This window comes from Parus major, chromosome 4 (assembly GCF_001522545.3).
Source record: "Parus major isolate Abel chromosome 4, Parus_major1.1, whole genome shotgun sequence".
In the NCBI taxonomy this organism is placed as follows: Eukaryota; Metazoa; Chordata; class Aves; order Passeriformes; family Paridae; genus Parus; species Parus major.
The window spans coordinates 36,571,942-36,593,787 of record NC_031771.1 but is presented as its reverse complement, the minus strand read 5'-3'; the positions used below and the strand labels follow the sequence as shown (position 1 = coordinate 36,593,787).

Sequence of the window (21,846 nt, the reverse complement as noted above, 5' to 3'; positions counted from 1 at the left end):
TTATTTTTAAAAAATGTAAATTGGAGTTTCTGTTGGACATCATTGATCTGTAACCTCACAGTTCATCTTTTCAGCCAGTAACAGCAATGCTTCACACAAATGCATTGATTCTTGTTAATAGTACTTTGCACAGGGCCAAATTGCAGTATATTCTATTAAAAACACAGCTGAATCCAATATTATGGAATATATATCTTTTGAAATCACTTTCACTACTACTGCAGAGTGATAGGGACTAATACCTCGTTCAAGCTTTGCAAATACATCCCTCTCTCCTACGTGCACATACACAAATCCAGCCAATTCACTCTCCAGCAACACATGACAGCAAATTATATGTCAATTTTATGCCACCCCTCATCAGTATGAGCCTATAGAGCAAGAAAGATAGTTGTGTATATATGCTGAAACATATATCACATTCTCTACCTCTAAATGGCTGTCATCTAAGTAAAATTAAAAAAAAAAAAAAATAGAGAAGGAAAAAACCCCCAACAATAAGCATTAAATAAAATATTACCGAAGAGGAAATCAACTTTTTTTAGTCCAAGAAAAGGATGAAGGAAGAGACCTATCACAAATTTTTTAATATAGTTGACACTGAGCCTGAAAATCACACTCAGTAGGAAACCTTAAATAAAAGGGGAAAAATCAATGACAAATAAGATGGGTTCTACACCTCCAGAATTCCAACCAAGTAACACTATCAGAAAAACCATGATAGCAAGGCTTTGTTAGTCTTCACATGAAATTTTTACATTTTACCTCATTCACAAGTGTTCAAAACTTGTACACTCAAAATACCTTTAGCTTGTCATCAGAAATATTTAAAACATGAAAAGACTTCACTCTGCAAAAAATACTTAAGGTTGGAAGTGGCATTCTCATTCAAGTAGTCCTACACCTTTATAAAGACAATAAAAACATGTATGGCAATAGAAGCAAACCCATCTACTTAAGATTCACTAGTATCAGGAAAACTTCAAACATCCTTTTCCCCACTACAAACTTATTTTTTCTATAAGAAAACTATTTCCTAAAGAACTAAGTTTGATTATGATGATGAAATCTCTTCAATGGAATGCTGTTCCACAGTGCTTATGCCTCATAAACAGCACAGAAGAGTCCAAGAAAACTAAGAAAAGGAATAAGCATTCCAAACTAATAGGGAAGTTGCCTGAAACACCTATAGCACTAAAAACTACTTAAAAGAGAACCTTAAGGTCATGTATGTTTTAAATTAGTTAAAATCATCTTTACTTTGCTAAAAAACATAATTTAAAGGGATTCATAAAATAAACTGAAGCGATTTAATAAAGATTTTCAAGAATTACTGTCAACTTCAATATAGTAATAAATGCTCAGTTTAATAACTAAATTGGAATATTATGGCTTTCCTTAATAAAAAATTAGTGCTGATTGAGTGTTACATGAGTACTAATTAATCACTGTAGGTAAATTCAGCTCTTTGCCAGTAAGTCCTATCAATTTTTTTATAGATCATTCTGCACGTAAAAAAGCTAATGTCACCCTTCATATTAGCTGCTTCTTTCCTAGAGTCAGTTATCAATGACAAATTTATCATTACACCAGAACTGAGTTCTTTCGTCTCACCAAATCCTGCCACATTTAAAAACACCTAGCTTCACATAAGTATTTCTTTTAAGACACCAAGTACAAGAGTTAAAAATTATTATGAATGTTATTTGACATTTGATCTGTATGACAGTAATATTTGACACATTTCTGGCAAGCAAGGCAAGAAATTTCTTCAAACAGGCAAAAGTCACAGATTATGAACAGGAAGGAAAATGCTTGAGTGGAAAAATTAAAATACTCTAATTACTCTGGAATAGGACTGTAAGGGAGAAGAGTGTCACTGAGGATTTTAGAGTGAGGACATATTTTTCAGGACTGAAAAGTTTTCAGTTTTGCTGCTGAATAAGGGGAAGTATCAGCTGCATAACGTTCAGTTAAATGTTTTCTTTAGCATTGCCACAGTCTGTAGTAGTACCCAAGTAATTACCTGCTTTCCAGTGGTGCATTACTGCCAAGCACCCAGCTGTCCTGCAGCTGGACTGACTCAGGTGTGGTTTGCAGCTCGGCGGGCAAAGCAGCCGGCGGGGCCGGACTCTGATTCCTCCTATTTGTCAGTGAGTTTCTGTTAAGTGAGGTGATGGATGGGTGATGCTGTGCTGAATGTTGCTTGTGAGAAGGTGGCAAAGGCTGCAGGGTCGACTGGCCTTGGTTATTTGGAGGTTGTTCTAAGAAGAAAGAAAATTAAAGTTCGTTATACAACATCTTGACATTTGCTACAACCAAAGCAGAACGAGAAATTCAATATAATCCCATCATCTAATATATTTGCATATTATTCTATTAGCAGACATTCAGTGACATTCTGTAAGAGCAAGTTTACCCTTGATACACCAAGTTCTAATTAATACACAACAGATGGTAAAATTGCTTTTGGTTTTAATTTGTTTCAGGTTTTTTTTTTTTTTAATCTGGTTTTATTAACACCTACAGAAAATAGCATCTGACAGATCCCCTAATGTGCCTTTAGACTTCAGTTTTTTTTAACAAACCAACCCTGAAATTAAATGGGTAATTTCAGAAGAACACAAAGGTTTTCAAAAGGCATATAATCCCTATAATTATTTAATGGAGTTTTTTTAAGCTTTATTTAACTGCAATAAATTATTACAAGCTAGTTGCTAAACAGCAGTATACTACTCTAGTTTAGTGCATTTCAAATAAGGCAGATCTGCACTATGATCTGCTAATAGATGCTAAGTATTCTTTAGCAGAAGGTCACTCTGTGAAGCAGATGTTGCTTCATGGATATTTAACAGACTGATTCACATCTGATTAGAACGTCAGAAGACTCATATACTTAATGACCGTCACATCCATTAGAACACACACAGAACAGATTTTCCAATTTCACACCATGCAATATAAATACAGTTTGGAGGAAGTCACAGGTGATAAGAGAGTCAGGCCGTCATAACAAGAGGAAATATTTTCTGACTTAACCAAAGCACACGACACCCATAAAGCTTAAAACCAAAACCTCAAAACAGCAAAACCTGCAATCAAATACCTCCATCAATGTTAGGTTTTAACAATCTGATCCATAAAATCAGTGGCAAATAAATCATAAACATAGGACAAACCTTTTACAACACAATGCACACAAAACTAAAGAAACCTCGACACTTAATTTACCACAATTTAGCAATGATTGATGACATTTAAACATGTAACACTTACTAATTATGTAATTCAAATTCCAATGTATTTCCTACACTAAAGTATCAGAACATACTTCATAATATAAATCCAAGTCTTAAGCACAGCAGAAGATATAGGACATGCACTTTCCTCACAGTGCAAAAGCTTTCAGGTAGATGTTTAAATTAGTTGTTTGATTTCCATAAGCAATTCCCTTTTGGAACTGGTTATAACCACAAATTTATACAAACTCAATAATAAAACTCTGGTGCAGAGAACACAGGAAAGTATTTCTGTTGAAACAATAACTTACAGGTGATTGCTACAAAATTAACTTAACTCTGAGCAATTTCCCAGGTTGTGAACATAAGACAACATGAAAATGTTAAGAAATAGACTTAAACAGAAAAAAACAAGTCTTTGGAATAATTTCCTTTCTGAGAACCACATTCTTCTTTCCAGTGATTTTGTGTGGTTAACATGACTTTTGTCACAAACAACAGCAATGCTGAATCTCTCATTAAAAGAATGACAGCATTTATACTGCTAGTGAGATTTTCAACACCAAATCCCTAATTTTTAATGCAAAATTCCAGTCCAGAAAGGATACAGCTGATAAGCTTTATCTTCACCAACACTGACACAAAGGCTGTCACTGCACGTGATTACAATCACTATCAAGGGCTTTAAGGCACATTTCAACAAGCCAGCTAAAGAAAGTTAACAGACCAACACTAGAGCAAAGAATTTTCCCCATGTCTACTTAAAATTGTATCTGATTTAAATAGCAAGATATTTATCAGCTGGTGCAAAATTAACTTATATTTTGAAACATATTGGTGCATGTGTATGTAAAAAATTATATACGTGCACGTCTCTGTAAAAGTAGTTACACACACGTATATGCAAATATCTCTGCATAAATTGCTAATTACACAAATTACAAAATTTACAGAAAAATAAAAAAAAAGGTGGAATGAAGTAATACACATTAATTTGCTTTTAATCAGACAGATAAATTAATTAAAATTGTCCTTAGGGTCAGACTTTTCTTTTTTATTCCCTTTTAGATTCTCCTACCCGCCTAGCCTTTTTGGACAGTTTTGCCATGATCAGTGCAAAACCCTCCTCCATTGCAGCTCCTACCGGTTATGAAATGTTATTCTGACAGTCGTCTTGTTCATTAATTTCTCTTCTCATTTACAATCTCTGCTGAAAATCAATTTTTCAGTCTATCATTTTTAGTATTAAAGGTCTCGCACCATTCTCTGCTAAAGACAAAGTAGAGGATTAATCATTATTGTTCTCTTGCACAAAGGAGGGTGTGAGTGCCAGGCTTGTCTCAGGTAGATGTCAGACCTTCCCCCACACTCTACTACCCATGAGGAAGATGGCTACTGAAGGTTCTCTAAAGGGGTATTTATATACTCCAGAAATAAATGCACAGATTTAATAATTACTCTGAAAATATGCTGGAAGAATGAAATTAGATTAGTCAGACCATAGGTCAGCTATGCAGGTCACTACTGGGGATTTAGATTATTTCCCTATAAATTTACTGTGAACCAAAAGGCCCTTCTGCTATATAACATAAACATTACAGACACTGAAGATACAGAAGAACATATAAAAGAAATTAAGAGAGGCTAGAAGGCCACAGCAAGTGCATTTTGGCAAAAATCACTTGTCTTCCAATCCCACTTTCTATCTCCACATAATGCTGACAAGTGACATTTTCTTGTGCCTGAGGGTGGCTTCAATTGGCAGGGAGTCTACAGCTTCCTCAAAATCAAAAATGCCTGAAAAATCTGGAATGATTTATTTCTTTTCTAATTGTGCAAAAGCTACAGGTAGAGGTGCATTTAACAAGGTTAGTTTTTCCATAAATCAACAGAGCTAAAATCTATGCTTTAAATTTCCTCAGTCCTACATTGGCATTCTGAATGAGAGATCACTGAGGACTGCTTTTTGGATCTTTTCTTCAGTCTGCCAGATTTTCCCAATACACAGCTCTTCTGATTGCTACACAATTTCTAACAAAACCCTAATGTTGTACCACTGATTTGTGAGGAAGAGAGAATCATCACAGTAGTCATGGTTTGAATGCAATTCTTAAGCTGGATCCAGATTCCCTTTTTTCTCCTTATGGAGTTAAGAGCTAAAGAACAGCTTTCAGTATTACTGAGGTTTTCACACAAAGCTATTGGTCTTACAGAGTAACAACCTCTCAACATCCCAGTGACACTGAAAATATTCTCACTGCAAATCCAGGGAAACTGAGGCATGTATGTTAAGTGATTCACACAGCTCTCCTGAGAAATCAGCATTTCTGCCAGAATAGTTCCAGTTTTCTTGCTTTTCCTACTGAAGTTGTTTATAAGGACAGTGGGATGACACGACATGTACCTCATAAACTCTGCAGTACTGGACATTACTCCCTGTAATAATAGCCGTCCATGTGCTGCAATATTGAGTGTCAAGACCCTGTAATTCCTCTTTCCTCCCTATCAACCAGTTTGTTGGAAAAGGGAAGTCCTAGAGGAAAATACTTCTTCCCCTGGCTACTGAAGAAACAGCAGCCCTGGGACTGGGCCAGTTCCCTCACAACAAACCATTAGAAAAAGCTTATGAGAAGAAAAAGCATTCGAATCTGATAAAGTACAATTGGGTTTAAATACTTAAAAACTATTCCAGAGAGATACAGTTGCTTTGCTTTGAATTGGATTTTAAATGCTATCTTAATTGATTTAATCTAAATGGGAGTGCCTAATTTACACTAAAAATAAGCAGATATGGGTACGTACAGGTAGGCGTATGTCTAAAAATGCTAAGCTTTAATTATAACCTTCCTGTTTGGTCTAGACCTAATGACTGTAGAGAAATCCCATTCATCTTAAAGAGAAGGTTTCTGAAGCAGGAAGCAAACATAAACTTTGCTTAAAACTGGCCCAGCAACTAGTCTGTCAAAGTTCTTCAAGTGCAACAAACAAACCCCACATTTTTGAGGTATTTGTTGCGTAAGTTAACATCAGATAGCTACACGTGTGACCACATGTACAGAACTTGGAAAAGTCACAAGAAATTAGGCTGAAAGCTGTCTTACTACAATTACATGGTTTTTTCAAAACATATTTAAATTGTTATTTACCCTAGGGAATCACAATGAAGCAAAGCAGCCATTTCAATTGCAGAGGTAAATTGTATGCAGCTCTGTAGCCTTTCACAAAACCTTTTCCTCTTTTATTTTGCAAAAAGTAATCTACATTTAATTAATTTTATCATTTAATTCTTACAGAATTTAAACAGCATAGAAAGAGAGACATTTATGATACCTACAGCCATGTGAGGAAAATGAGCTAATTCAGAGGCAGAAAAGCAGACCAAGTATCCATGAAAAAAAGTAATTTGTTTTGTGTGATAATCTTTCTATAACAGATAGATCATTGAGACCTATCGGCTAGCTACTCAACTAAGAAAAAGAGAGGTGATTCCATTTGATAAGGATTAGGCTTTTAAACAATGTATAACTAATGTGAACTTAGAGTTTCCATGACAAACACAAAAGCAAAGTCTTCCATTATGTTATAAACATTTCAAATGTGAACAAAATGCTATTCAATATCTATGTCTACAAGGGTCTTAACTCCTTCTGGTCAGGCTGCTCCTTTTCTATTTTTTCTTTAGGAAAGTCTCTGCCATGGTAAAGGGAATATCCATAATACATATTAGAAGTAAGAATCTGGAGTAGACAGAATGTTTTAGAAATCTGGTAACAAAAAATATAACTTTTTTTTTGTTTGCAGGTCACTGGTCCCTGGTCTGCTAGCCCTTGATTGCGCTAGCAGTAAAAAGTAATTTCCGTAAGAACTGGTTTGATTTCCTCAATAAAACCCTTCAATGGACTTGAAATTTTACCTAATTGACATATGGCCATATCTCCAAAATACTGTAAGCAGAAGTGGGATTTACCTCAGAAGTCCCTGCAAATTGAAGAGTGGGTATTATGGCTTAATTATTCCTAGAGCTCCCAAATGAGCTTTTTTTTGAAGTACCTGGTTACAGAGGGGTAAGACAGGCTATCTGCACCGCTAGGGCCATTGCTTCAGGGATCCTTTGGGCAAGTAAAACCAATCACTCCAGAAGTCTCTGGTCTGGGAGCACCTTCCATGAGAAGCTGTATTTAATTAATGAAAACTTAAAGAAGGTTATGTGTTCAGAAAAAACCTGAGTATTTAAGTGTTCATTTGTAATTCAGCAAATCTGTCTTTGAATGAACTACTGCTTCAATTCAGTTTTTCCTGCCAGGGTATGCAAGGCTCAGTTTCCTTTCTGATCATTTACTACAAGCAACAGGTATAATTTAAGAAAATTTGCTGTATGTGCTTATTTTGTGGTTAATCTCAAGTATTTGCTTAGTGTTATTCACAACCAAATTTGCTTTGCTCTGCCGACTGGTTTAAGGATCCAAACCACAATCAACCCAGGGACTGAGGTGACGTAGACATAGAAACAGAATCAACCCATAGCCACTGCTGCTGACTTCATCTTGAGGCACTCTGTGCTCCTGTGCTACATACATGGTGACAAGTGTAAGGAGAAGTGACACTTTGATCTAGACACGCACCTTGTGTGTGTGTATACTATTATAATATAAAATGGGAAAAAGTCAAACAAGTAGCTTGATCAAAGTGAGCCAGTGTTTGTCTCCTCATCAGTACAATGCCTGTAGGGTCTGGCAACCTGTAAAGCTACCTTGGAGTGAAAAACTACCAGTGAATTTAATGCAGGATAAGCTCTGAAAGATTGCGTTGCATTGATTATGATTCTAAGTTTGAGAAAAATAATATAGAAAACCTTATTTTTTTCATTTATATTACATGTTTTCCTTTAGACTGCAACATGACTTTACTTTTTAAAGAGAAAAAAAGACTTCTGTCCTGAAAGGGAAGAAAGACTTATTTGACTGTGGAGAAACTCAGTGATCCCATGGTTCACATATGGTGTCTTTCTAAGACCAGATGAGGAGAGAAGTTGCTGGAACTACCTGGAGCGCAGTAGGATAGTCCCTAACATGCAACCTTGATGTTTAAATCACAAAGTACATGTTGGTAGTTTCCCACACCTTATAAAAACACTGTTCTTTACCAGTTAAATATACACAAGAAGAAAAAGAAACAAGTAATGCAAAATAGCTGGAAGCTTTAGGAACTGAAGAAAAAATACTTTTACCAATGTCTTTCAGCTGTGTTATCTACAGGAGCATTACACTCTCAGTTAAATGTACACTTGTAACTTTGTCTTTCTATTTCACATCCACTGAGCATATTTTCCCTCAACATCTTCATACTAATAATACCTGTGCATTCTCAGCTGTTTAATAATTCAGCTATCCCTAATGTTTTATAACCTTGCTGCAGAAATAAGAAGTACCAGTTACTAATCTATTCCCAAAAACTTTGTAAAGTACATGAACTGAGCTTTAAACTTACTTGAAAGGCAAACTTTTTTGTCCCTGATATTTTTAGAATAAACAAGCTGAAAAGCTATACCCTGTATATGTGACCCTATGAAGATAGATAACATAACTTTCTGTTTTATGGCATTTATTTTGAAAATCTGATTAAGATAGATGTCTCCAGTTTGTAATTCTTCAATGTCATGTTGTCATAGTTGCCATCAGCAAGATGCTTTAAAGCCTTCCGATTAATATTGTATGCCAGAACTCAAATTACATCCTTTGTCGTTTAGTTCTTAATGGTGCAAGTGATATCTATCAAGTAGTGTTTTATGAAGCATGTGTGATTTTTATTACAGGCTGTTTTCACAAATCTTCTTCAGGTTTCATAAAGACTGTTCATGGTTCACAACAAATATGCCTTGCATTTAAAATCATGCCAATTCTCAATGGAAAACAAACCGTGGATTTTTCAGCAATGTTTATTGATAGAACAAAACTCTTCCTTAATTTAAATCTGTATATAATAATCTTAATTGGCAAAGCAAAAATATTACTGTAAGCCCTCCATGTTGCATGAGAACTCTAGGGTAAAAAACCCCTCCAAACAACAAAAAATATAATCATGTTTGATTTTCATAAGTAAAGAGCTATGTTTGCCAAATCTTCTAAGTGCCCTAATATTTAAAATAAAGATGGCACACAGGTAGAACAGAAAATGCAACATTCCCCTGCAATGCAAGCACAAGGATCTTAATTTGCAGCATCCATATTTGTAAAACAAGATACATATAGTCAATTTTCTTCAACCTACTGGAAACCAGATAGTTAGGGGCAGCTGAAAAGGAATCTTAAGGCTGGCTATTTTTGGTCAACCTGCCATTTAAGCAAAAATCTGCAAAGTCAATAAAACTTAGGCCTTAGATGACAAATGAGCAGAACAGTGTTTTTCAAGTATGTTTCTGTCCAAAGGCTTTCCCTTGTTACCTAATAGAGTAAGGCAAATACACTGCAGGAAGAAATCCTGCCCATTGAGAAGAAGGTGGGCATTTCTTCCACAGGTGGTGGTGAAAGGAAAAATCGCAGGATTTACTTCTGAAAGGTTTATTAAATGTTGTTTCCACTCTCTGCTGTTCACTGTGGGAACGGAACCAGCTCACTTTTAAAGCATTTTTTCCATTAGCTGGAATCGATTCTCAAAGCATTCCAACATAAACACCTCCAGCCTGAAACCACTGCATTAACCCCTTCAATACGTACGTAACACAGTCCATATCATGGCAGGCAAAATCTGTTTAATTTAACTACAATATAGTGATAAAGTCTTCTTATCTGGTACCTATATAAGGGCCCATATAACAAAAGTTAGTTACAAAAGCATGCATGTGAGCATGAGCTCAGATTTGGAGAACAAATACCATGTGGATTAAGGAAAACCAGTGATGTTGTTGCCATCCGTAAGGCAGACATTCAAACAAAGTAAACTGGACTTTGCCAGTTTTCAACCGAACTGTGGAAGCTCAATCACCTTATGAAAGCTGAATCTGAGATAAATATTTCAGCTTCTGTGAAACAACCTATAGTGGTTCTATAGTGAAACTAAAGCTAGCTCAGGAAACAATCTTCCTAATAGTGGCCTCTTTATCCCCAGAGGGACTTAAGAAGATAACTGAAAAAAGAAAAATATAGAAACACTGCTAAAGTAAATTGAAATTTAACCTGCTGGGGTAACATACTTAGGATTTTGCTTTACAAGAAAATGAAATAAAACAGAGAATGATGGTAGCTATGCACAAAGGATGAAGGAGAAGCAATAGTGTACTTCCAATCCTGCTGTTGTATTATACAAATGCCATCTCCTTCTACCCCTCCTTAACCCACACAGTAGTTAGCAGGGATACTAAGAGACATTATTTATATTCTCTTTTTAGGACCCAAGGTCTGTAAAACCAAACAAAATCCTCCACTGGTAAAATGTCACTGACTTATTTCCAACAATTTACCTGAATATCAAACTGGGAAAAGCTGATATCACACTGTGAGAGATGAGAAAATCTTGCTCACTTGAGACACAAAAGTGACACTCAGCTGATACTATCCAGAGATTCAAAATATAATAATGCAGCCTTCAGTGGTGTGCTCCTGGCCTGGCTTCTCCACAGTGGGGTTCAGATGTTTTGCATGACTGTGGGCTTGGGTTTTTTTCCCCCCTACTGGGGTATAGCAGTCTCCTAAAGAAATAGTCTGTGGAGAGGGGGATCACCAAGAACACAGGCTTCACTTAGTCATATATTTTTCCTAATCAGAGCAGATTTACCTTCATACATTAAATCATCTTTCCTTCTTATTTAGAGTCAGAAGTGAGAAAGTTATGCAAATATCATTAGCTTCAGACAATCTTCTTTGCTGCTAACTCATGGAAATCAGTGGAGAAATATGTTTTCAGTTAACAGGCCTACCAGAGAATTGAGGTTTTCATTGAAAGAAAACAAAACATGAAACAAAATGGAAAAGTCCAGCTGAAAAACTTTGTACAGGGAGAAAGATGCAGCTTTCCAAAATGGTGACAGGGGACTGGAATTAATTTGAAAAACGTACAATTTGAAAAACGTACATAGCCAAGACCTGCCTATAAAACTCAGGTGAAATGATGCAGAGTATGCCATTCCCCACTTTGCTCACCCTGCACCTTATTTTATACTAGAGAGAGACACTTCATTTTGACTGCAAAATCTGTGATTTATAAATCAATGTCAAAAAGAAGAACCATGCTTCAGCTGTAAGTTGGGTAAGTTCTAGAATAATTCAGTCACAAAGACAACGTGTTAATATATGTACTTGTCTCATACTGCATATTTAACTGGAGTTAAATGCAGTTCCCAATGCAAAGTCTGATGTATGGCTTCTTAATAGATTTCTTAGCATTTCCAACTGTTAGATAATTTTGGTTCCTATCCAAAATCATTAATCCAGAGTAGCTATGAGTATGTTTTTCTTTGTCTTCTGATTTTATTTCTTACTACTTCCAAGAAAAATAATTTACCATAGCTATTTTTTTAGAAGCATAGTTACTACTGTAGAGGTTAAGAAAACCTAAACTCTTAAAACGTTTAACCTAAAAAAATACACTCAAGAGTCGTGATTGTGTAATGCTTACAGATGACAGAACCACTGCTGCGAAAACCTGCCTTTCTGCCCAATAAATAAAATAGCATTTAAAGGTTCTTTTACTACTAAACGTGACTTTTACTGACATATGGCTGACATTCATGAAGAAGAAGCAAACCCCTAGTCTTCCTCAACTTCAAGAGCCAGAGGAAAAATTCTGTATTAAATAGGTCAACCAAAGTTTTTGTCATGGACTTGCAATAGTTAATGCCATTGAACATTTTGCAAATTTACAAATTCAAAAGCAGTTTGAAAGGCCCCTAAAATTAGTTCATTATAAGCAATTACATTCTTTACCAATTTCTGCATCCTCAACCCTTGTCTGTGCACACAAGGCCACAGTAATAAAATCTGTGAAAGATAAGCCAGGAATGGAAATACACAATATAAAACTTCTAAGCAAAAACAGGTGAGTTTGTTTCATCAGATTTGAAAGAACACAGATAAGAGGGATTTGTGTTTTGCTTTGGAGGAAATGAAAACGGAACAGGGGCAGTGACATGAAAAGAAAACCATAGGGGGAAAACGGTAGAATTGCACAGAAAAGAGGTTGAATGAATAATACACAGAGGAGACCTCACAAAAGTGAAGAGATGAGAGAAAAGTTCTGAGAAAAATGAGAAAGCATATACAATTTCATTAGAAAAATCATAATAATCAAAGTTTTATGGAAAACTTAGAAGTGAGATGCTTACTCTGGCTTGACTTTAAAAAAGAAATTCAATCCTGGCCTCTTTGAGTTAAAGCAAAAATTCTTACAGAATGCAGCTTGGGCCTTAGAGCAAGAGGGAAATAAAGCAGTAGATCACCAAATGAATTCTTGTCTCCAAATCAATTAATTGATCTGTTATCACGTATAAGAAATATGCAGATTATGAAAGACAGGAAAAGAATAGGGAACTAAGCTTCCAAAATAGCTTTTAAATACTTTTTCTCTTAACTGTGTCAAGGAAGAGAAATGCATAATAGGGGGAGGCCTCCACAAGAGCAAACTAAAGAACTATTGTTCTCTAATGACTTTAAATAAGCTTTTTAGGCTTACATGTGAATTAGAATTTTGCTCTTCCTCCTTATAAAAAAAAAACCCAACAAAACCCCTCTTGATTTTAGTAAGATATTATTCTATTCTAATGACAATCAAATCTAGTTAGGTATCAATCAAAAGAACAAATCCATTGCAAAAGATTTCTTAAAAGGTATTCTGGGTTTCCAGTACAGCTGCTTTCCTTTTCAGTAGGAAGATTGAGTCATTAACCCTCAAATCAAACCTCAACTTGGAATTGCTAGGAGTTGAAACAAAAACTACCTTTCAACCTGACTGCCTCAGCAACTTATCAACAAAAGTGTCCCCTACCTAGCACAGCATTTTATGCAAATTTACAAATTCAGATGTATAAGTGGACATGGAGAGTGATTTAATTAGACATTTGTATGTGTTCATTATTTATTTTGCAAGTGCTGTGAAGGACAGAAGTATGCTGAACAGCTTAAACAGAAGGTATTGTAATTAATGATAATGAACAATTTTGTTCAATATTAAACAAAAAGTTAGGGTTGAAAGTTTGTAATTTTTAAAACAATTTATAAAACACAGAAAAATGAGAAAATCAGTTTTTCTTACACCTAAATTCTGTATGTATTTTCATAAATGACTGTAGGTTTTGTCTTTCCTGTATATATTTTTATTATGTGCTAGCTGTGGTGCTGCTACAAAGCTGTTACCAGCAGATGATCTTTCACATCAGTTTCCAGCTAAACTTTACAGCTTCTTGACCAAACCTAGCTTCTTAAAAAAAAAAAGACTGATTCATGTCATAGCAAGCTCTTCCTTTTAATAACCCTGCTGTAGTTCTCAGACAGACACTGACAGAACCATTAAAAGGTAGAGAAATCACAGCTCACTACTACCCCCTTTGATTTAAATAGCCAAATAGATAGTATACACAAAAAGATCCCAGAATAGGAAAGCTAAAGTAATTATTTTGAAAATAAAGTTTTTGAAGCAATGGTGAATACACAAAATAAGCACAAAGAATATCCATCATGGTGCAGTGAAATGTGATGAAATCTCACATATATCATTAGCAAATGCAAGCTGAATTCATTCCATGATGCTCCTGTCTTCCAAGTAACTGCAACAGCAAAAGAGATGTTGCTGCTTCTTCTGAGATAAGCAAAGGCTAAAAAAACGATCCATTACAGTTTTATGTTCTTCTGGTAGTACTATAGTTTCCACATACTATTTAGTTCTTAAAAAAAAAAAATTATCTGAAACCTCCTAATAGTAACCTAATTTCTACACATGCAGAATTTGCGTTTCAAATTACTTAATGTAGAGGAAGTGTGTAAACTCCCTTTAAACCTAACAGCTGTCATTTCACCACTAACAAATTTGGCAAAAGCATTTCTAGGTATGCTGGGAGAGCACTTGTGAAGACAGCTTGCTCACCATGTAACACTGCTGATTTATGAAGCAAGCTATGCTCCAGTCAAGGGGGACAAGATTTTACACAGGCACAGAGCCAGCAGAGATCTGAATGACTGGACTCATGAAAGCCTGCTGCCTTCCACTCGTGGGGAAAAACCCCTCTATTTCTAGCATAATCACCCTCTCCACCTGAACATGTTTCCCAGGTCCATCTTCTGCCTGAACTGTCATATAGGAAAATATCTTTCTTTTTGTCTTCCGCTGAAACTGCAACACTGGTGACAAGGAACCCGTGTGTGGGGGTGGTACATGATTGCAAGGGAAACAGATGGTCTCAAGCTGAGAAGTCTGGTATTTAACATGCTTTTATAACTACCACCGGGGGCTAAAACCAAACATTTCAGGAGGAAGAATTGTTTCATGGTAAGATCGCAGCAGACCATGTCAGGAAATCTCTTTTTTTATTCCTGGCATAGCCAGTGGCGTGATCACAAGCAAGCGAGAGCCTTTGTACGTCCAGAGGTCTTGCTGCTGAAATCAATTATGTGCCCAACAGCTCTTTGCTGCTCTTGAGATGGTAGATGTTCTATGCCTAAATGTCCTCTGCTCTTGGACCAAATTTACTATGAGAAGTGCACAGACAAATATGTTTGCAGAGAGGTAGCAGAAGGGAAGGTTTTGTGTTCTGCTAAGGGGTGACTCCACACTGCTGCCAGATTGGGGAAGGGGAGGGGATACTCAGAATACCAGATCTTTTTTTTTCTGATATAGGTCAAGTTTCCACCACCTGTGGGTAGGGAAGCACATGTAACCCACCTACAGAATTCCCTGCAGCCCAATTTCCTGGCTCCATGCAAGGAAGTGCAAGGTTTCACATGCATTACATGGGTTACATGTGGCATTACAGGAAAATGTCCTGTCTGCCACAAAGATAAACCACCAATCTCACAAACAAGGCAACATTTCTTCATTAAAAGCTACTGGGTCACTTTATAATTTCAGGTGAATTTAATCTATTAGAAAGATTCACACTTTGGAAATACAACTCTAAAGAAAATAAATAAAAACAAACAGGAAGACTTCAAGGTACACTAGCTGCAAAAATTATCTCAGAAGCAAATGCTTTTAGAAGCCACAAACACGTACAATTAGAAGTGTTTTTGAAAGCTGAATGCCTAAATAGCTGTCAGCAACTTCACCAGCAAGTGTAAGTTATTTACAACAGCAAACAGACAGATTATCAAGATAACAGAAGCACTGATTAATTGTGTAGCCTAAACTGGCAATAAAAGTAGAGTAGAGCCCTGTATGTGTGAATATTTATTTTTAAATAGGTATGTTTCAGTTCCAAGTTTTCCTCTTTTAGTTGTTATCATTTAATAATAATAATCACCATTGAATCAAATTGCTCTTTTAATTTTTTTAAATGTTTAGAAGTAAAAATCTGACTTTGTAGATAGCCTCCTCAAGAGGCTATCTTTTCAAATCTCTGAATACCACTGAAATACAGAACAGAAACTAAGAGCTATTTTTGAGTTGCTACAACAGTTACAAAATAAGATGCTTGCATGCCAATATTTTTCCATAACATCACAAGTTCAAGCAGAGATTCTAAAATATTTTATAGCTCTCAGTATAATTTGGGTTAAGATCTATTAAATTTTGGTAAGTATATGGTATGTATATATATATATATATATATTATTCATGCCACATTACATGTATTATGTACTGTTCTTTAGAGACAAATGGAACATCTCAGAGTTTTCATGTTCAGTGGTTTATATTCTGAACCTTTTCTAGCTTACAGAACTTCTGAAACTGACGAAGAATAATTTATCTTCAATATATCTACCGTATACTGGTTTTTACTGTGTGGAGTCCTACATGACAAGACACAAAAAGTGCTGAAGGTGAACCAAGTCAGTTTGCAGAAGCAACTTGAAGTGAAGCTGGCTTTAGATATTGCTGAACAAGGAAAGTGGCCAGTCCTTCATCTCTGTGTTGATGCATGGACGACGGCAAGCTCTCTGTAGTGGTGGCCACAGCAATGGAAGCAGGCCAGCTGACAGTGGTGTGATAGACCCCTCTGGGATGCTGAATTATGGCAAGATATTGTTGCTTAGGTAGAGAATGTGATTGTAAAAGTACCTCACGAGATGCTCTGTATCTAAGAGTTGGGGCACTGAAGAACACTGAAAGAATGAACAGGTGACCAAGCTGCCAGAATTGAAGTGGCTCAGATGGAGCTGGGAACACAAGAGTTGGCTATTTTTATACCTTGATGGGCTAATGACACATCAGGACATTTAAGAAGGCATGCAACAGAGAGATGGGCTTGTGGCTAAGGGGCTGAACTTCAGTATTGATGCCATTACACAGGTTATCCAAGAATAACATGCTCCATAATCAAATTAGTAAAGCAGATAAAGACTTTTTGGTATAGAGGGTGAAGGCTGAAATAATATGGGTAAGCCTGGCTCACTATATCACACTACCATGAACCTGTTTCACCATGTGGCTACAATGGTGGAAACGACACTGGATGGTTGGAAACATACCGTGTGATCCGTGCCACTGGTTGGGCCTTGAAAAGCAGGTTTTATGGTCACACACAGCACCCTTGAAAGAACTGAATCAGAAAACAGGACTCATTCCCAAAACAATCTCATAGACATGTGGCATTGAAGGAGTATATCACATCCCTTATCATGTACCAGACTCGGAAAACTGAATGATGATTGATGTTGCATGTTATGGGAATTGTTATATCTGGAATCCCTTGTTGCTAGCCTTCCCTAGGAACAAGGGGAGGATCTCACTGCAATGTTAAACCCTACAAACTGGCCCAAAAGGTCCAGGGGTAGAGTGAAATGTATATACCTTTAAACTGTTGTAACCCATGATCTGTGTTGTGTTTTATAGGAATTACTATAGTATTAGCTAATTAAACCAATGGAGGAGAAGCCTTAAAAGAAGCACTTGCAATGAAACAGTGACCAGATCTGAGTTGCCTTTGGTGCCCAATGCCTCCATGCAGCACATACATTCTCCTGTCCTGAGTAACCAATAGAACAGATGGAGCACCAAGTCATGGACCAAATTAACTCGGTGGACATTTGTAGATGTTTATGGATGTTTTACAGACACTTCACAGGGGTGATCCATAGACTAAAGCAATGGTATCTCTATAATGTATTAAAGGTCCTACACCTAGCCTGTGGCAATCTCAGGCACACCTACATGTTGGGTTGAGAGAAGCCCTGTTAAGAAAGACTTGGGGGTGATAGTTGACAAAAAACTCAACAAAACCCGGCAATGTGTGCTTGCAGTCCAGAAAGCCAAGCAAACACTGGGCTGCATCAAAAGTAGTGTGGTCAGCAGGTCAAACCAGGTGATTCTCTCCCTCTGCTCTGGTGAGATCACACTTGGAGTGCTGTGTACAGTTATGGTGTCCCAAACATAAGAAGGATATGGAACTGTTGGAGCAAGTTCAGAGGAGGGCCATGAGGTTGATAAGAGGACTGGAACACTGAAGACAGGATGAGAAAGCTGGGGCAGTTTAGCCTGGAGAAGCGAAGGTTGTGTGGAGACCTTATAGCAGCCTTCCAGTATCTGAATGAGAACTAAAGGAAAGCCAGAGAAGGTCTCTTCATCAGGACGTGTAGTGGCAAGACTAGGAGTAATGGGTACAAATGAAAGGAGAGGAAATTTAGGTTAGATAATAGGAAGAATTTTTCTTATTTTGAGAGTGAGACACCAAAACAGGTTGCTGTGGGAGGTTGTGGATGCCCCAGCCCTGGCAGTGTTTGAAGTCCAATTGGATAAATCCTTCAACAACCTGGTCTAGTGGGAGGTGTCCCTGCCCAAGGCAGGGGGAACTGGGACTAGATGATCTTTAAGGTCCATTAAAACCCCTTAACATTCTATGGTTTTATGATTATATGATGACCAATGGGGATCATGGTTAATAAGGATGTATTGAAATTTTTGAGAACTGAACATGACTTAAATGGAATAAGAAGTTACAAGTCTGTTGGTTTTGGCCAGATTTAGAGTTTTCTTCACAGTAGCTGGTATGGGACTATGCCTTGGATTTGTGCTGGAAACAGTGTTCATATATCAGCAGTATTTTAACTATTACCAAGTAGTGCTTACAGAGGCAAGGACTTTTCTGCTCCTCTCTAAACCATGACAGTGAGGAGGCTGGGGGTGCCCAAGAAGCTGGGAGGGAACAGCCAGGACATCTGATCCAAACTGGTCAAAAGGATATTCACAAAATAGGATAATAAGGATATACACAAAATAGGGTGTAATGCTCAGCATATAAACTAGATGCAAGGTCGGCTGGCAAGCCACTGTTCAGGGACAGGCAGCAGTTGGTTGGTGATGAGCAAAATTATTTTCATTTGCATAACTTGTCTTTCACAGGCTTTATTTATCTTCATCTCTGTTTTTTTCCTTTCTATTACAATTTATTTTTTCTTATTGTATTTTATGTCAACTACTAAACTGCTCGTCTCAATCCACATGTTTTCTCCATTTTCCTGTTACAAATTCTCTTTCCGCCATCCTGCTGGTATAGGGGAGTAAACAAGGGCTGTGTGATGCTTAGTTGCTGGCTGGGGTTAAACCACGACATGCAGCTACATGCTCAATATACTGGAAGTCTAGATACAAGAAACTTATATCCTTATCCCATGAATCACAATGGATATACTTTTTCTAGAACCCAGCTGGCTGAGGTTGCTGGCATGCAGAAAGTCTACCCTTGGCCAGCAGACAACCACATGGACGAACATGTCCTGCTTTTGACTAGCTCTGACAATAACCTGGGGGGTGAGTCAGACTAGTAGGAAAGTATATAAAATGAAGGCACTTGCAATGCCTCTGGGCCCATGCCTCATTCAAGCTCAGAGACCTGACATAAATCTTGTTCATTGTTTCTTTCCAGTAGGAGCTTTGTAGCTTCTTTAAGTAAATGCCATTTGATTATTATTTATCATGTCTCCAAAACATTAAATTGTAGAAAAACACCACATCTGCCAGAGGCATGACTCTTGTTTTATGACTGTTTATATTCAATCCTCACCCAAATGTAGGCCATGGGGGCACTACTGAATATTTGTCACACTGTGAGAATACACATGAAACTTGTTTGGGCTATCAAAATAAATGACTCATATACTGAAGTGACAGATTATGCTACCTTCCCTTTAGGAAAATCCCAAGAAAGAGATTTGATGGCTGATGTGCTGCTGCTCATGCCAGTGTTGTTTTCTATAACAGTTACATGTACAGCTAATCTCATGTCAGTTTTCATAGTCACAGCTGGGCAATTCCTCAGGTTTATGTACAACAGGATGTGTGAACTCCTCTGACATGACAAACTTTCCAGATACTCCAAATTGCATTGTACTTCCTACAGATCTTGGCTGAACATAGGCAAAGATGCCAGATTTACTTTCCCCACAGTTAGTAGTTTATTTAACAGTGGAAGCTTTTGCTAATACTAGTAGTCTTAAACAGCTTTATAATAGTTTCTTCTTACTGATAAAACCAGAGTAATTCTGGTTACTGGTCCTTAAGCTGTAAAAGTCAACCCTATTTGGTTTGCGTGTCTTCTACATCAGAAACAATTTTCTCTAAACAAAGATGCACTTTGAGTTTTTCAGTTTGTTCACAGAGAACAAGAGGGAATGGCAGACTGGTTTCTATGCAGATGGATTTGTCCCCATTTAAAGTATCCTCAGTGTCTATCAATTAGGCCATTTCATTAAGGCCTGATCTTAACCATATGTACCATTCCTCTACTGTATTTACTTACCTTTTGTATTGTGGAAACAGGGAAACTCACACACAAGAATCATTACTGAGCAAATCAAATCTTGAAAAGCAAACAACAAGAAAGAACATTCAAGAAAGGTAGTTACTAAGTTCAGTCTCACTACTACCACTACAGTAATAAGGTCCCTCTTCACTCCCAATTCTTTTTGCATCCACTTAGGAATACAGTGAGGAGCACACCTCTAGGAAAGACATCTGCTCTTACAGAATGAAGAATAAATCATGTTGTGTGTGATATTTGCAGTACTGTTACAGCTCTTGGAATATGAATATTTTACACCATACTCTAGGTATTTGTGCATATACATACAAGCTTACTGTTAATAAAAATATAAATACATGTCAGAAATACATTTTATTACTTTATGTATATCTTTTATACTTGTGACTATGTCCTTACTGTTTAGCAGCACACAAGTGAGAAGTTACTGTGTCTGGTGTTGCCTGTGATAATTTACATCTCCCTAGGGATAAGGGTGCTAAGCTTTCTTCAAACCACTTATTCTTGGCACCAAAACTGAGCAATTACAGCTATGTCTCACACTTTGTCTTTTAAGGATATGGCATGTTTATTACTTGCAAGAGAAAAATGACTCCTACAATGATGTTTTAAAATCATTTGGTTCAGACTAAACAAAGTGCTGTCTATAAAAGGCAAAGTTAAATTTGTATACAGCTTCTATCTCTATGGTATATGATCACAAAAGCCCCAGGCAGAAAAGTATTCCTTTCTTGTTCTTGCTCTTAGCAGTACAGAAGTACTACAGAAATTTCAATTAACAGTTTGGAAAAGTTTCCACAAACATTTTGCTTCTGTACTAACAGCTATTGGGTTTTGACCTAGAAATTATTATTTAAAACTCAATTGCAAGTATATATTGTAATGGCAAGTTGAAATCTTCAAAACTACTAGAGTAGCTAATGAGAGTTTGCTTGAGACTTTTAACTTGTAAAATCATAGACTTAGTCCCATATCGCACATGCCTAACATGCAAATGCAAAAATCACAGCAGCTTAGAAAAAGACCTCAAAACAACTACATGCACATAAACAAATAGGAAATTGGTCTTCAGCTGCAAAACAAAACATGTAACACTGAATGCATAAAGCTGTCCAGTAAAATATATTCATTGCATCAAATGAAGGATATGATAACTACAAGTACTTTCCATAAATCTGAAAAGCAATGTAATAGAAAACAAACAGCCAATAAAATATGAACAATTTGGAAAAAATAACTCAAGCTATTAGTTCAGAGATACAAAATTATATTGGTCTCATTAATCAGTTCAAAATGTATTAATGAACAGAAATTACACTCTTGGTAAGGTCTTTCCTTTACAAGGTAGTTAGTTCTGTAGAGTCAGTGTGTCTGCTTTCTATATACTGAGTAAGGAAACTACAGAAGAAAATATAATAAAAAAATTTAAAGGGTCATACAGACTTGAAGGATTGTAATAATGAGAAAACTATGACTTCTTTTTTTCCCCCCACAGTTCTTTATGTGATTCATTGTAAATCTAAATATACCCTGGATAATTCACATTGTTCTATTGCACAGAATTTTATTGCACCATACACGTAATAATGACATACTGAATGTATTAACATATGGTTGAGAAATATGATAGAGAAATTACTGGACTGATAAACCGATAACATAATCACAAGTAAAATTCTTGTAAGTTTCTAAAATATGACAGGAGATGAA

General features: G+C 36.5%; 1 protein-coding gene across 12 annotated transcripts in view; it reads right to left on the bottom strand.

Moving 5' to 3' along the window:
• Positions 1-21,846, bottom strand: part of TENM3 (teneurin transmembrane protein 3) — a 350,102-nt gene that overhangs the window by 135,912 nt on the left and 192,344 nt on the right. For all 12 annotated transcript variants that reach the window (XM_033513516.1, XM_033513518.1, XM_033513517.1 and 9 more), the window contains one exon: positions 2,027-2,264. In XM_033513516.1, coding sequence (XP_033369407.1) covers positions 2,027-2,264 — 238 coding nt within the window. The remainder of the gene's footprint in view (positions 1-2,026; positions 2,265-21,846) is intronic.